Raw genomic sequence first — 17,811 nt, 5'->3', positions numbered from 1 at the left:
GATTATCTAGATTGGATTGGATCTCATTGATAGCATTTTTAAGTTCTGCCAATTCACCTTTTATTTCTGCCCTTAGAGACTCTATGTTGCCATTAATTGATTTCTCCATTCTAGCCATTGTCTTCACAATTGCTAGCCTGAATTCCATCTCCGACATCTTGGTTATATCTGCAACCATTTGTAAATCTGCAGCATAAGTCATAATCTCTGAGTCTTTTCTGTTTTGGGGGCTCCTCCTCCTAGTCAGTCTGTTGATGGGTGTTTGAGAGAATGTATAGAGTCCAAATTATTGACCAGAACCCAAGCAAGATGCACCTGTTTTCTGGGGACCTTAGGGTTGCTGGCCTCTTGTTTTCCCAGCCTGTCTTCTGGGGGAGGGGCCTGCTGCGCTGTTACTCAGGCAACCCTGTTTGGGCGGAGTTGCCCTGCGCCCCCGTGGCGGGGGATGGGCTGAGTGGGAATCAGTCTTTGGGGCTTTTGTTCTCTGGCACCTTTCCCTGGGGGCTTTCCGCGTCTCTCCCACGAGTCAGAGCAGAAGAGACCGTTTCCAACCCTCTGCCTCAGAGCAGAGAGACCTCAGTCTGTTCTTCAGTGAGCTCTCCAGGCCACACCGTCTCCGTTTCTGTCCGTGCTGCTATAAACTGCAGCGTCCTGGGTTGTGCGCCCCTCCGCAGCGCTCCCAGTCCTGCCTCCAGGTCGGGGCACGTCTCTGCGCTTTGTGCTTCTAAGACCGCCAGCCGCTCCCAGTGCGCGCGCGCGACCCCGCCGCTTGGGGTTTCCACCCCGGGGGTTGCAGTTCACCGGCGGACCCGGGCGCACCGGGTTTGTCTCCGACGCTGCAGTTCGCGCGCGACCGGCGCTCCGGGTTTCTGTCCAGGATGCTGCAGTTCTCGTGCGCACGACCCCGCCGGTCTGGTTTTCCACCCCGGGGGCTGCCCTAAAGTTCTTTCCCGACGCTACCGGTCTGCGAGTCTGTGCCTGTCCGCAGCGCGCGAGGCTGTCACTCACCGGCGGTGCTGGATCCCCACGGCCAGGCTCCCTCCCGCCGCCGTTCATCCTCCGATATCTGCCCGCAGAATCACGGCTCTCCGCTTCGTACTTCAAAACCAACTGCCTGCGATATTCTGTTTGTAGAGATCCAGATCTTCTTACATCTCAGGCTGGTTTCGTGGGTGCTCAGAGTGGTCTGGTAGATATCCAGCTCAATTCCGGGGACCAGTTGAAAGAGGGTCCCCTACTCCTCCGCCATCTTTCCCCCCTCCCTAGGCAGCCAATCTTAAGAAACTACTTCATATAGTATTGCTCCTTCCCACAGTTCACAGTAGCAGGCATAAAAGAGGAATGCCGTATAGCTTTCTGGAGCCTTGACTCACAATTGCAATGAAGCTTCCTCTTGCATTTTATCAGAACTGACTCTTCTCTTTCACAGCCCTGCTGGATATTGGTTAAGTATCAGTCATAGCCCCAGTAATATTTTATCCCATATTTACATAGTTTTTTTTTCTTTCTACCAGAGAGTACGTATCTTGAGAACACGTACTGAATCTCTTATGCAACTTTTCAAAATCTCCAAAGCCAAATATGGTGCCTAATATACGGTATGTGTTTGATAGTACCCTTTTTAATTAATGAATGAAAATAATTAGGTCACTGATTAAGTAGCTGATTCATGAAACTTCAAATACAGGCAAAACTATCTTACCCACTTCTGAAGTTTTACAATTATAGTATATATTTTCACAGCCAAGTCAATTTGTTTCTCCTATAGTCCACTTCTCCTATAAGGTTGATTCCAAAGATTTTAGTATATCTCATAGAAAAACATTCAGGCAAAAAGTTTACACACTTTTTCATTTGCAATGCATGTGTTTTTGTTTTTGTTTTTCTCTGTTAGCAGCTTGTCTTAATCATCCTTGAATCCCTATGATTCCTGTAGTTTCTGGTACATAACATGCACTCAAATGTTTGTTGAATGAGTGATTTTTAAATTACCATGAGTTTGTTAGCATATTACAATTAATGAAGAAAAGCTCCAATGCAAAACATTTTAATAGGTTGTCAAATATACAGTTATTAGAATTATCTAAATATCACTTATAAAAATCAGTATATCACATTAGATGATTCTATAAAATAAAAACACAAATCGCACATTGACAATAACCCCTGCAGTCCAAGAATACCCCCCATCAATACTACAAATTACAAACACATTAAAAAAAAGACATTGTATAGACATTTAAAACCAAAGTAACTTTGACTACACTAAATACATTCATTCATCAAGTACAATAAATTTAGCATAGTCACTAATACAATTTTAGGTGCAATTTCACATGCTTTCATAAATCTTCCAGTACAACTCCCTATAGTAAAGTGTCTTTGTGCACGCCAATTTCATTTATATGCAGGTGCATTACACATCATACTTGAAACTATTTCACTTCATAATTAAACTTGTTAACATTATTATAAGTGAACACCAGGCCAAAATTTAATCCCATGATGACAAAGTTTAACAATTAAAATATAAAATTTTTCAAAGTATACTCTAATTTATTTACTCACACAAATGCTATTTCCTCTTATTGACACTATCAACATAAGTAACAAGAATTAAAACATCAAAAAAACGGAGACTCCATCCCAAAATATTAGCAAGCATTTTAAGTAACAATATAGTCACTCCGTAAGTCAAAAATTTCATATTCATTGCCAAACTTAAAATACCAGTGGTTTGAAGATGAGACTGAGGCCTAAAGTATTTGTACTAAATTGTAAAATCCAATTTTAAAAATGTGCAGTAATTTGCTTGTGAATATGTAATGGAATGTTTTTCACAGTAATGTTCTGTTAAAACACTACTCTAAATGGACAGCCTAAAAATAAACGTACCTTTACCAGCAAGAAAAGTGAAAAATTAAGGCCTTTTTATCCTACCTATAATTACTACCTGAACTCAAGAGTCAAATAGAGGTTATAATGCTGCAAAGTATTATTTTTAACCTAACATATTGTCAGTTGCTTCATCTCAGCTCAATAATCATTTCCTTATCTTTACACAAACTCAAATGCTAGTTAACTTTATTATTGTTAAATGCATATTTTTCTGTATCTCTCCTTTAATTCGGTCCCCAAATCCACCCCATCTAGACAGAATGCAGAAAATGGTTAGGGCTTTGTCTGAACTGTATATTCAGGGGCCAAAAATGCTGGGCACATGGTAGACATCCACTAAATATTTTTAAATGAATTAAGAAGCCTGGCCTATAGGCAACTCTACTTGTCTTCCCAAAGCATTGATAGACAATTGCTATCTCTTTACATGATCAAATTAACATGTCTTTTTAAAAGAAACTGCTGTCTAGGCTATAAAAATATTATAGGATGTAGTGGAATGATAACTGAGGCTACAAACATATCAAATCAAGGTTAAAGGCACTGGATAAGGAAGATTATTACAAAGCATTGTAAACAATTTTAAGAGCAAATCAAGTTTTAAAGTATCAAATGTCTAACTGCTAAGAGAGTATTAAAATGATGACAATGTTTTAAAAACAGTGGACAAAATTTCTGTAATTTCACAAATAAAATTGTTTCATACCATTTTCTTTCATCCTGTATTTTCTACAATATTCCAAATCCTAGAAACAATGTTTTCAGTTGCATGAAATATGAAAATTACAACTGAAATATCTCTGAAAATTAATCCTTTTAAGTTATATTATCAATTTAATACATAGACATTATAGAGATAATATGAACATCGTCTTAGAAATCATAAAATAATAAATTACACTCAAAATCAGAAAAAAAGTTCTTATTCAGTTGAACCCAATCTAAAGCCCCACAATAGCAAATTGTAGTGTAAAGACGCATACTAAGTACGAGCTTTCTAGACACATGAAACAAAGAATAATGAATACTGAGTTGAAAATACCACTAGCTCCATATTAGAGCCACTTAATATACACATTTTCACAACTGTTTCTTGAAAAACTATTTAGATAAAATATTTAGCATTTATCAATTTTTAATTTATTTGAATCTACACAACTTCCATCCATATTAAAATATCAATTAGTGTACTTTATTATAAAACTATTATACAATTTAAATTTTTATTAGAGAAATGTATTATTCACTATCCACAATTTCTTGAAGTCCTTTTCATGAGTGCATTCCATAAGAAATACACTAAAATCATTATTTATGTTTCCTAGGGGAAAAAAATCTATGATAATCCTATTAACCCAAACTATTATCCTTATTATGCTTATTTCTTAAACATGTACATGTTTAAATATGCTTGGTGAATAGTGATCATTCTTCCCCGCAGTGGTAAATATCAGCATAATGTTAAATGACTGGGCTAAACAGTAAAATATTCACATGTAGATTACATAAACAGATACTTATTCTGTGACATGTAAGCTTACTTATAAAGTAACATAAAATGGGCATTGGATAACAGTGATAAAAATGTAAACAAACAGAATTAAATGTTAATCCTTTCCCTGAAAAACAAAAGATAAAAGCGCTTGTTTTATTAAAACAAAACCAAAGATGATCTACTGTATCAAAAAGGTAAGACTGATTTTTACAAAACTGTATTTCCAAATATGGATAAAGAAAATCTAGAAAGCTGATTCACACTTTATTGAGCTAAAATGTGCAAAAAGTCTGGTAATACTTAAATTTATTAAATTCATTGTGCATAGGCTGATACCATCCCATACAAAAAAGCCTCTCGTTAAAAGACTCAAAATTGTTAATTATCTGAGCTTAAAGATTTATTGAACTACTGTCCAAATAACAACAACAACAACAAAAGTCTATATTGTAGGAGAAAAAAAGTAAAATTAAAAAATGACTATTAGGACTTGAAATCCATCCCCACAAAAAAAGCTACAGCCAATACCCATTTAGGCAGTAGAGAAAAATATGAAGTCTCTATGAAAAATACTTATACTGACTCTAAATAAAATTAAAAACAAATTTTGCTATAACAAAATGTATGTTAATTTTTTTAAAAGATTTTATTTATTTATTTGACAGAGAGAGTTATAGCAAGAGCAGGAACACAAGCAGGGGGAGGAGGAGAGGAAGAAGCAGGCTTCCCGCTGAGTAGGGAGCCCAATGCGGGGCTCAATCCCAGGACCCTGGGATTGTGACCTGAGCTGAAGGCAGACACATAACGACTGAGCCACCCAGGTGCCCCAAAATGTATATGAATTTTAAAGTAATTCAGGTTTAATAATTTACTAAGCATAGAATTCATAGAGCATTTGGTACTTCTGTCTGTGCTCAGATATTTGCAAAGTACACTTAGGTTGGGAAGGTGAATAAACCTAAAATTGTGATACTTTCCTCCTCACCAAAAAAAACTGCTTAGATTTAAAACTTTAATTTGTAATTCTAGGGGGAAAAGAGGGGGGAAAAGTCCAACAGGCCACAAATCTACAACATTTTCCAGGAATATGGCAAACTGTTAACTACTTAGATGTGTTATTAGTAAATCAAAGTGCAAGTAATGCTTTCATAAATATCTAACATATTTGTAAATTTAATTTCAAAGTTTTAAATGTTTTCAATAACTAGTTATTTTTTAAAAAAAGGTGGTAAATATGAAACACATAATACTTAAAAATCTAATTTTTCCAGGAAAAATAGCATTCCCCCACCTATCACAAAATTAAATCATAATTTCTCTCTGGAATAGGATATAAAACTGTTTTGAGTAAGAGTGAAATAGAAGCATGGATTTAGATATGCGCCAAACTCATAGAGATGCACTAATTTACACGTAGTATTTTTGATAACACAATACTGGATGGTGTCCTTCACTACTTATTCAATTCTGAGAAACACTTTTTTTTCTTTTTTTTTTTTTAAAGATTTTATTTATTTATTTGAGAGAGAGAGAATGAGAGAGAGCACATGAGAGGGGGGAGGGGCAGAGGGAGAAGCAGACTCCCTGCTGAGCAGGGAGCCCGATGCGGGACTCGATCCTGGAACTCCAGGATCATGACCTGAGCCGAAGGCAGTCGCTTAACCAACTGAGCCACCCAGGCGCCCTCTGAGAAACACTTTTTAGCAACATATATTTATACTACTGCTGAACTAAATGGGGACATATAAATACATGAATTTTAAATGAGAAAATTCTCAAAAGCTATTTAAAGGAGAAATAAGACAAAGCTTCAATCATCTACCTTTTGAAGTTGCAGTTAAGAGGAAAAGGTATTATAGCACTTTATAGCACTTTTCACAATGTAGTAAATATATATTCCAATTTCACATCAATGAAAGATTTTAAAAGAAAACCATTTTGTTCCTCGCAAATAACTTCTCTCTTCTAACCCTGGCAAGAATAATTAGTGACCTTAATTTCAAGATTTTTGTTGTTGTTGTTGTTCAATTATCTTTCTTATGAAGTATAATATATTGAAATATGCATATTAATGGAAATTAAAGAGAAAAATCTGCTTTTGGAATGCAATAATTCTAAATCGCTTTACTAAGAAGCACCTTTTGATACGCTGGTCTGAACTTTTAATATAAAACCTGAACAGTACTTAACTGTTCTGAAGTAGAATTTTCTCCAGTTTTAGTAACTTCATACACACATAGTAATACTAAGGACATCAACCTGTGCTTTCTAGATTTTTAAAAGTGTTCTAATAATGTAATGAGTTTAGATATGGCTCATTGTCAAGGTTGGGTGGACAGAGATTTCATGACAAACTGGCTACAGAAAGCTAAATTAACTCTTAATGGCTGAATAATGGTTTGCATTTTGCTTCAGCCAAACAGATGTTTAAGCCATGTACCACCACATTCCCTGCTTAAGATTCCTCTTTCTTTATTCTTCATAGTTTTCTAATGAACAAATAATTAGTTTTCCTGAGTAAGATTATAAAAAGATAACCCTTCTACCAAAAGTATAAAGACAAAATGTAGACTCACAATATAAATTTTTTTACATAGCTTTACAAGTACAGAGATACTGACTGCTGTTCTTGATTGCTCCTTCCCTTAAGAAGACTGCAGCAAAGGATTCAATTGTCTAAAATACTTTGCAGTACGGTAATTAAATGCCTCAGCCCATAAACATATCCCTCATCTATTGTGTTGCTAGGGAACACATGAGCAAAATCTATCATTCGCACTTCTGCTTCTGAAATCTCTTGGCAACCAGTGGGAAGATGATAAAAAACTTTTTCCAGTTGGGAGAGTACATTTCCATTTAAATGTTCCTGTGACATGCTTTTCCACCCATTGTCTTGCTCTATATTTTCAACTTTCAATGAAGTCTGACTGTGATGCTTTTTTGAACACATTTTTCTGTGACGAGCATACATCTTGGACAAGCTTTTGCCTACTGAAGCATCTATTTTTCCATTCTCTGTGGAATTTAACACATGAAAGTTATTATTGTACTCCAGTACATCTGTGTCTGACAGCTGCCCTTTGGACAAAAACTTTTCTACCAAAGTTCTGTCATTCGATTTTGTAGGAGTTGGCCGAGATGAACCTTCATAAACAAACAGTAATGAACTTGCATAAAAGTTAAGTTGCTTCTGATTTTCAAACCACTGCAGAATATTCTCAATCTTCTGAATACTGGCAGCAACAGCATCTTTTCTTAAGCAGAATCCATTATGAAAAAACCTGGAGACTCCTATAAACAAGAAAATATTAGCATTATAATGAAATTATGAACTAGCTATCATGTGGGAAATAAACTCATCTTAGATACAATTCGTCAATTTCTTCCCTTTACCCCTTACAATTAGCCGAACAGGCAGAATTCTAGTCAGACATAGAAACCTGGGCCGCAACTTAATTTCTAGTGAAGATTCTTTTACTAGAAAATGACACTTATGTAAAGTGAAATATACTACTTAGATTAAAAAAATTATTACACAAAGACTGGTAGTTTAGTTCTCTCTCTCTATATTCTCTTTAGGAATGTGATTCCAAGATTTGCTTCATTTGCCAGTGTGAGGGATTTATTTTTTACTAAGATTACTTGTTAGAAAATCACATTCAAGAGCTAATCTAAAACCTATAGTCAAATCACAACTACGTGTAATGGCATCAACAGCCCATTACCAAAATACCAAATCATAACTATAATAAATTCTTCCTGTTCTTAATAATATTGATTAAATCAGTCTTCACAAAAGTTAAGCTCACTTTGGGGATCAATACTACCCCAGGTTGAATATGTTATTCAAAATTGAGACTTTTACATGTTTTAACCGATCAGATTATTAAGCCTCTTTTAAAGTTATTTATGCCTATTTTATCCTATTTGAGAATTTATGGGCATATATAATTTCATTTCTGCTCTTAAATAGTTTGCTCCCCCACTCTGGGACAGAAATTGCTAAAGACGTATATTCACATTAGCCTGCAAAATATTTTAATAAAGAGCCGATCTGAATATTACCTGCTATTGGTTAAGTAAACCAAGGCAAATACTGTTAAGATCACACTGTGTATATTTGTTTTCTATATATAAAATTCAAATTTTTCGGGGCGCCTGGGTGGCTCAGTCGTTAAGTGTCTGCCTTCGGCTCAGGTCATGATCCCAGGGTCCTGGGATCGAGCCGCACATGGGGCTCCCTGCCAAGCGGGAAGCCGGCTTGTGTTTCTGCTCTTGCTATCTCTCTCTCTCTGTCAAATAAATAAACAAAATCTTTAAAAAAAATTAAAATTTTTCTTCAAACTATTACACTACACATAAGCTCTTTCCCATCTTAGGCAAAGCTAAGAATAAACTTCTTAATAGAATATTATTTCCAGAAATCTATTAAGGTCTCATTGCTTTTGTAATAGCTTGGCTATAACTATTTTAGAGGCATGTATGTTAACTGACTTTAAACTACTTCTAATGCCATTTATTTATTATGTAATTCTAGAAGCTTATAATATACAACTAAACTAGACATGGGAGATTTTGATAAAAATACATGACATACAACAATACATACTTTAAAGTCTCTTATGTAAAAAGCAGTTTTAATACACTATGATTTACATACTAGGATTTGAAAGACAACCTCTAGTTTCAGGACTTGAACTATATGGCTGGTTCACAGATGTTCATTATTTTTTTTATGTATAATAATAAATAAGAAATGTGCTAAAATATAAAAGAAGGCATTCACGGATCCCTGGTTTTGGTGTATTATAAACCAGGGATTATGAATAATTCAATTGTGTAAATTTAAGGATTTATGTTTATTTATTATGGATTGAGTCATTATACTATCATTATACCAAAGAATTAAGATTGAAATTACTTTAGAATTGTTTTGATAACTGTGCAGTAATAAAAGTATTGAAATAGGTTTTTCAATCCTTACCATCCTTTAGAGTTTCTTTTGTTAAGCTTCTTCCATAGTGCTGGTTTTGTGTCTCATAGCTGTCAGAATGAACATGGTAAACCTGTGAGAAAAAGCACTGAATATTAAAAACTAATCATCCTTGACCATGTGGGGTTTACCCAGCAATGCAAGGATAGTTAAAGATGGGAAGATCTACTCATATTTCATTCTAATAGATTTAAGAAGAAAAAAATCATATATCAATGGATGCTGAAAAGGCATTTAAAAATTTTACATCCTCTATTGATGAAAACTCTTTAAAAAGACTGATGAATATTTCCAATATGAAAGAATTAGCGACATCAATCCACCAAAAGTTATCAGGTTTAAAAAGGAAATAAGGAAACATCTGTCCTAAAATACAAGAAGCTTTCAGAAAAAGTATTCTACCACAATGTTTTTTTATCATCCATCTAATATTGTTCTGGAATTTCTAGCAAATATAAATAGACAAGAGAAAGGGTATAATAACTTGGAATGAAGGAGATAAAAATATTACTCTTTCTAGATAATGGTTGTGTATTGGAAAATCAACTGAAAAATACAAACAATAAGAACTTGAAATGGTGACCGAGTACAAATTGGTATACAGAAATAAGCTTTCATATTTACAAATAATCAGAATATGTAATGCAAGACCCCATTTACAAGTGCAACAACAAAAAAATAAAACATAGAAATAAACTAAATAAGTGTAAGTCTATATAAAGATATCTTTAAAACATTCCTAAGAACACCCATTGTTCTCAGAGAGGAAACTCAACATCATAAAAGATATCAATTCTACTTAAATTAATCAACAACTAAAATGAGATTATAATAAAACAAATTTTTTTAATCATACAAGCTAATTCTGAAGTTCATATTAAGAAAAACAAGAACAGGCAGGAAAAATCCAAGTAAGAATAATGAGGGAATAGCCTTGCCATTCTACTAGATATTAAAACATATTTTATTTATATTTTCCAACTTTATTGAGGCACATATGAGAAATACAATTATATATAGTATACAACATGATTATTTGCTATACATACATACTGTATAATGATTACTAAGATCAAGATAATTAACACATGCATTACCTCACAGTTGACTCATTTTTTGTGCATGTGTGGTGAGAAGGCTTAAGAGCTACTCTCAGCCAATTTCAAGTATACAGTACTGTATTATTAACTATAGTCACCATGCTGTACATCAGGTCCTCAGAACTTATTCATCCTGTAACTGAAAGTTTGTACCCTTTGACCTACATCTCCCCATTTCCCCCTCCCCCAAGCTCCTAGGAGCCACCATTCTGTTTCCATGAAATTGGGTTTTTTTTTTTTTTGGTTCACATATAAATGGTACCACACATTTGTCTTTCTTTGTCTGGTTTATTGCACTTAGCAAAATACCCTCCAGGTTCATCCATACTGTTGCACAGCAGAATTTCCTTCTTTCTTGTGGCTGAATAATATTCCACTGTGTGTGTGTGTAGACACAAACCACATCTTTATCTATTCATCTGTAGGTGATACTTAGATTGTTTCCATATCTTGGCTATCATTAATAATGCTACAATAAACATAGAAGTGCAGATATCTCCAAGATATTGATTTCATTAAAACGTATCTTTAGACTCAAATACATGAGAAGTTTGTATGTGAGAACAGTATTTTAAATCAGTACAAAAAGACAGATAATTTATTAAATAGTGATAGTGTCTTTAGGTAGTGATCTGGAAAAAAGTAAGTTGTATTTATACCTTATACCAGGATAAATTCCAAATACATCAAATATCAAAATGCACAAAATGAAATGATAAAAGTGTTCCCACAAAGATGGAAGAATCCTTGAATAACTGATACTAAGGAAGGCATTTCCAACCAAAACTCTGAAATTTCCTTCATATACAATATGTTTTTAAAAATGTTCATAGTGGGTGCCTGGGTGGCTCAGTCATTGGGCGTCTGCCTTCAGCTCAGGTCATCATCCTAGGATCCTCGGGATCTAGCCCTGCATTGGGCTCCCTGCTCAGCGGGAAGCCTGCTTCTCCCTCTCCCACTCCCCCTGCTTGTGTTCCCTCTCTCACTGTGTCTCTCAGATAAATAAAATCTTTAAAAAAAAAAAATGTTCATAGTGTTTTTGCCAAGCAGAAATCAAAAGACAAACAGACACAGAGAAAAGGTATTCAAAATTTATATAATGAACAAAGGGCATGATTACTCTTACTGGAAAATGAATAAAGGACCTAACAGTTCACATAAATCAAACAGCTCTCAAACATACCAGGAGCATGGCCCTCCCCCAAATAGTGAAAAATCAGTGTCCCGGACTTTGCCAAATGTCTCCCTGGAACAAAACTGCCCCTGGTTCAAAACCACTGCTCTGTATCAGGCAGACTGCCAATATCTACCAAAATTATAAATGCATATAAGCCCAGCAATTCCCCTCTAGGAACTTGTCCCATAAATACACTTGCATACTGGTGAAATGAGGTAGGTCTCGTTTACTCATTTTTAACATTATTTGTAATAGCAAAAGACTGGAAACAATCAAAGGGAGCTGGTGAAATTGTGGTATAATAACAGTGTGCCACTGTGGAGAGATCTTTATGATACATTAAATGGAAAAAAAAAAAAAGCAAGATACAAAACCGTGTTCAAAGGAGGTTTTATGATAAAATAACACATATATGCAGTATTTGTATATGTTAAAAATATCTGTGGAAGGATACACTGGGGAAAAAATATAACATCCTGTGTGGAAGGTGAATTCTCACTGTGTATGTTTCTATACTCTCTGGAGTTTGAAGCATACAACAATGTACCTTCTCAAGTTTTAATATATATATATTTTTTAAAGATTTATTATTTTTGAGAGAGAGAGAGAGCACATGCATGAGTGGGTGGAGGGGCACAGGGAGAGAATCTCAAGCAGACTCCCCAGTGAGTGCAGAGCCCCACTTGGGGCTCATTCTCATGACCCATGAGATTATGACCTGAGCCAAAACCAGAGTCACACGCTTAACCGGCTGAACCATCCAGGCACCCCTTAAATAAGTATTTTTAAGAAGCATTAAGAATATATTGATTTAGGAATTGATATTTTAAACCTTTTAGTCTGTTATAGCTAATTTCCATCTATTTCAAATGCTATACTTAACTGAAAAAGTTCAGTTACAACCATGTTCTTAAACATACACATACATATTGCCTATTGAAGAAATACAGTTTATCACTGGGCAAAGTGTTACTATGAATGGAAGAAGGCACTTTATAAACATCAAAAATTACATTTGGCTACAGGAAAATTATTTTTGTAAGAACAGTTAAGTATATCCAAAATGTGTTTTAAAAAAACCACTCATGTTCTCTATACACATAAATAGGTTTAAAAGAGGATTCTTGAAAAATATAAACAAATTAATTAAATAAAAGAGAATTTCCAATATGATAGAGGTGTTAGCTAACCTAATGCTAAGGTGGTAACCATACTGTAATATATAAATGTATCAAATCAACATGTTGTACATCTTAAAGTTACACAATATTATATGTCAATTATATTGCAATAAAAAAGGATGAAATTGAGAAAATTAATAATCTGAATAAATTAATACAAAAATATGAGAAGAATTTTCAAATACACAGTTATGTGAACATAAACTAGAAAATGTACAAAAAAACCATCATTTTCAAAATAAAACCTATTCTACTAATTCAGGGGTGTAATTATCTGAGCTAAATTATATTTCACATATGAGAATCTAAATTTCACATACAGACTAAAGTTAAATAGTTTTAGTGGAACTCCTTTATTGATATTCTCTCTTCCTCTATTTCTACTTCACAGTTAACACTGGAATGGGAAGAGATAGGAGAATTTCTCCATCTCTACTGACTGCCCAGTCTTGGTCAGCAGCAAAGATATTTGTAAATCAAAAGTTACACACCAACCTTGAAAACATCTAAATATGTAGCAAAAAAAAAAAAATTTTTTTTTTAATGGAAAGGAAAGCTGGGAGACATGAGTAGGGCAGAATAACGAGCAAAAACTGGGGAGCCTGGCTGGCTCTGTCAGTGGAGCCTACTTAAAAACAAAAACAAAAAACAAAACAACAACAAAAAACAAGCAAAAGGAAGTTCTAGCACTTCCTGGATTATATTTCACCACAGGAGTTGCTCATTTTATATGAACTTACGTCTGAGGCAAACAAATACAAATATCTTTAGCAAAACACCTTTCCTATTAAGTCAATTCAAATTTGAAAGGTTACTCTCATCCATTACTATAAAGAAAAAAAGATATACAGAGTCTGATCTTTAGACGATGTGATCAATAAATACCAAAAGAGAAGAATCTTTTCCCCAAGTAACTAGGAACCAGTGATTAAGAAAAGGTACTTCTCTCCAAAAAGTATGTCAAAACTTTAAGCTGTTGCCAAAAATATACTGGAACATCTGAGAATTAAATCATTTAAAGTCTTGAATTATATGTTTTATTTATTTATTTTTTTGATTTTATTTATTTATCTGACAGAGAAAGACACAGTGAAAGAGGGAACACAAGCAGGGGGAGTGGGGGAGGGAGAAGCAGGCTTCCCGCGGAGCAGGGAGCCTGAGGCGGGGCTTGATCCCAGGACACCAGGATCATGACCTGAGCCTAAGGCAGACACGTAACAACTGAGCCACCCAGGAGCCCCGAATTATGTTTTAAAGAAATTTTAGGTAAATTTCTACAAACTACATTTTAATTACTTTTAGCTAATAAATATAATAAATCCCTGTAATTACATAGCTCTTGTTTTCAGAATACAAAACTGGAAAATTAAACAAGAATGTATACAATAGTCAATCCATAAGGACACTATTTCAAAAACCAGTAAGTCCTAAAGCAGGTTGCTGATATACTAACTTCTCTTAAGTCTGATACTTTAATATACACCCCACCTACCTATATACAATATGTTTCAGTCACCTTACATAAACTCCTCTTTCACAATATGCTCTACTTCTCAATTTTCTACCTGTTACTTTCCCTTGTTGCCAGTTCAAAAGACAGGTATCACCTGCTTTTCAAGTTTGTGTGACGCCACTTTACTTTTACGAAAGAACTACATTAGTATCCGTTTTTGCTAACCAAAAGAGGTCCGAAGAGGATTTTCACTTCTATAAAGAAAGACAAAAAGTGAAAATAGTGTTCAGCCTTTGTTTTGTAGTAACTGTTAACAGAGGCAACAGGAACCCCAGCAGCAAGAACAGCACCACCAAACTCCTTCCCAGGAACTGCACTCAGCATTCCAGCATCACGCTGCCATACCTTTGAACTGTCTGTGAGTATCTGTGCTTTATCTTGATGAATTTTGTGCATCCATTAGCAAGATGTAGCCTAAGGTATCAGAAAAGCCTGAGGGGTTATTTTTTGGGTGTGGGAACACTCAAAATTTTTCCATATAAATTATGGTAACTGAGTTTTCACTTGATGCCATTTCAGATTACAAAAAGTTTCATGGGAACACTACTTTCAGAGAGCAGGGAAAAACTGTACCATCTTTTCTAAAGTCACTCTATAACCTTCCTCTCTTGACTCCCTTGCTCTTATAGGCCCTACTCTGTTTCTATGTCTTTTGTAACACATATCTCAATAAATCTTGTTATTAAATCAATGATGAGTCTTTTATTTTTTAAAGATTTTTTTTCATTTTTTAAGTCATCTCTACACCCAGCATGAGGCTCAAACTCACAATCCTGAAACCAAGAGTTGTATGCTCCACTAACTGAGCCAGCCAGGCGCCTGAAAATTAATCTTTTTTTTTTTTTAAAGATTTTCTTTTCTTTTTTAATTTAAATTTTAGTTAGTTAACATAAAATGCAATATTGGTTTCTGGAGTAGAATTCAGTGATTCATCACTTACATACAATACCCAGTGCTCATCACATCAAGTGCCCTCTTTAATACCCATCTAGCCCATCCCCCACCCTTCTCCCTCCATCAACCCTCAGTTTGTTCTCTACCATTAAGAGTCTCTATGGCTTCTTTCCCTCTCTCCTTTATTTCTTTTTCCCCTTCCCATATGTTCATCTATTTTCTTTCTTAAATTTCACATGAATGAGCTCATATGGTATTTGTCTTTCTCTGACTTATTTCACTTAGCATACTACATTCTAGCTCCATCCATGTTGTTGCAAATGGCAAGATTTCATTTTTCTTTGAGTCTTATCATCTACACCATCTTGGGATCAATGAAATATAGTATAATTACTGAAAGTAATTAAATATAAAGAATTCCTAGAGGCACCTGGGTGGCTCAGTAGGTTAAGCATCCAACTCTTGATTTTGGTTCAGGTCATGATCTCAGGGCCGTGAGACTGAGCCCCGTGTCAGGCTTTGCGCTGGGCATGGAGCCTGCTTAAGATTCTCTCTCTCTTCCTCTGCCCCTCCCCCTGCTTGCACACCCTCTCTCTCTCAAAAAAAAAAAAAAAAATTAAATAAGTAAATAAATACAAAAAAATAAAGAAAGATCCTAAATCAGCACAGAGAATTGGCAAGTTATTCTACCCACAAAACCTCTTCTACTACTGGCTGAACACAATAGAAAAATATTTAAATATATTTTAAACATTTGATATATTTGATAAACTTCAGTCTAGTCAGTGATATCAAGGGATTTTTTTTGTTTAGAGGCATGATTTTCCTGGGGGGAAATTTTAAACTTTAGAGTATTAATTCTAAAATTACCCAACTCTGGGGTGCCTGGGTGGCTCAGTCGTTAAGCATCTGCCTTCCGCTCAGGTCATGATCCCAGGGTCCTGGGATCGAGCCCCACATCAGGCTCCCTGCTCTGCAGGGGGCCTACTTCTCCCTCTCCCACTCCCCCTGCTTGTATTCCCTCTCTCTCCGTGTCTCTCTTTGTCAAATAAATAAATAAAATCTTTAAAAAAAAATAAGATCAAATTATCCAACTCTATTATTAGTTTATAAATCCACTATGACTAAAGAGTTCAATGAATTTACCACCTTCCAAAGAAATAAACTATGAAAAATTTAACCTTAATATTATTCCTATTAAAATTCAAGGTTTATCTCCTAATTTTAATATCCTAGAATTGTATAAGTAAATCTATATTCACATCATTTTCATTTATTATCTCATACTTCAATCATATCCTTTCTCAGATAATTAAACAATATGTTAACTATTGTATAAAGGAAGTTATGAGTACAAAAATAATAGGAACACAAATTGATCCAGTATGATTGCCACCAAAATCCGAACTGGCATTTTTTTGCAGGAACTGACAATTACAACTTAATCCTAAAATTCATGTGTAAATTTAAGGAGGACCCAGAATTAGTCAAAACAATCTTGAAAAAAGGAAGAATAAAATTAGAGCTGTCACGATTTCTGATTTCAAAGCTTACTCCAAGGCTACAATAGTGTGGTTCCAAAACATATTTGCAAATCATATATTTGATAAGGGATTAATATCTAAAATATAAAAGTACTCATACAATTTAATAGAAAAAAATCTAATTAAAAAAATGGGCAGAGGAACTAAATAGACATTTTTTCCAAGGAAAATATCCAAATAGCCAACAGGAACATCAAAAGGTTCTCAACATCACTAATCTCAGGGAAACACAAATCAAGACCACAGTGACATTACCTCACACCTGTTAGAATGGCTATCATCAAAAAGACAAGCGATAATAAGGACTGGCCAGAATATGGAAAAAGGAATTACACTTCTTCCCTGGGAATTATACTCAGCATCTCAGCATCAAGCCACCAGAGCTTTTACGGAAAACAGTATGGAGGTTCCTCAAAAAATTAAAAATAGAACTACCACATGATCCAGCAATTCTACTTCTGGGTATATATTCAAGGAAATGAAAACAGAATTATCAGAGAGATAATTTTCATAGAACTAGGGGGAGTTGAAAGACTGGAAGAAAAAGAGGGGTGACTGCTAGTAGGTATGGCATTTCTTTTGAGGGTGATAAAAATATTCTGAAGTTGAATGTGGTGATGGTTGCCCAACTCCACAAATATACTAAAACCAATGAACCATATATTTAAATGAGTGAATTGAAGGATATGTAAATTATATCTCAATAAAGTTATTATTAAAAAAATACAAACAGAAGAACTACTTCTCTGGGTAAACCACATACCCCAAGAATGCCAAATCACACAATGTCTTATTTATCCTCTGTATATGTACCCTAAAGGTAATGGAAACCCATTGAAGAATTTTTAAATAGGGTAATGTCCTAATTAGATATACCTTTTGCAATGTTTGATGAACAGACTGGAAGAGAGCAAAACTGAACTTGAGAGATCAGTTAAGACTAGAGTCTGGAAAGGGATAATGGGATTCAAGAGATGTTTGGGAATTAAGATCAACAGAACTGATGGATGGTTCTG

General features: G+C 34.7%; 1 protein-coding gene across 1 annotated transcript in view; it reads right to left on the bottom strand.

The window, feature by feature from the left end:
• Window positions 1–2,031: 2,031 nt before the first annotated feature.
• Window positions 2,032–17,811, bottom strand: part of IPMK (inositol polyphosphate multikinase) — a 45,587-nt gene continuing 29,807 nt past the window's right edge. Inside the window, exons 6-7 of the mRNA XM_036078145.2 lie at window positions 9,378–9,459; window positions 2,032–7,684 (exon numbers count right to left, since the gene is read on the bottom strand). Coding sequence (XP_035934038.1) covers window positions 7,062–7,684; window positions 9,378–9,459 — 705 coding nt within the window. The 3' untranslated portion in view covers window positions 2,032–7,061. The remainder of the gene's footprint in view (window positions 7,685–9,377; window positions 9,460–17,811) is intronic.

The sequence above is a fragment of the Halichoerus grypus genome, chromosome 7 (genome assembly GCF_964656455.1).
Source record: "Halichoerus grypus chromosome 7, mHalGry1.hap1.1, whole genome shotgun sequence".
In the NCBI taxonomy this organism is placed as follows: domain Eukaryota; kingdom Metazoa; phylum Chordata; class Mammalia; order Carnivora; family Phocidae; genus Halichoerus; species Halichoerus grypus.
The sequence above is the reverse complement of the archived record's forward strand: the minus strand, read 5'-3'. Positions and strand labels throughout refer to the sequence as shown.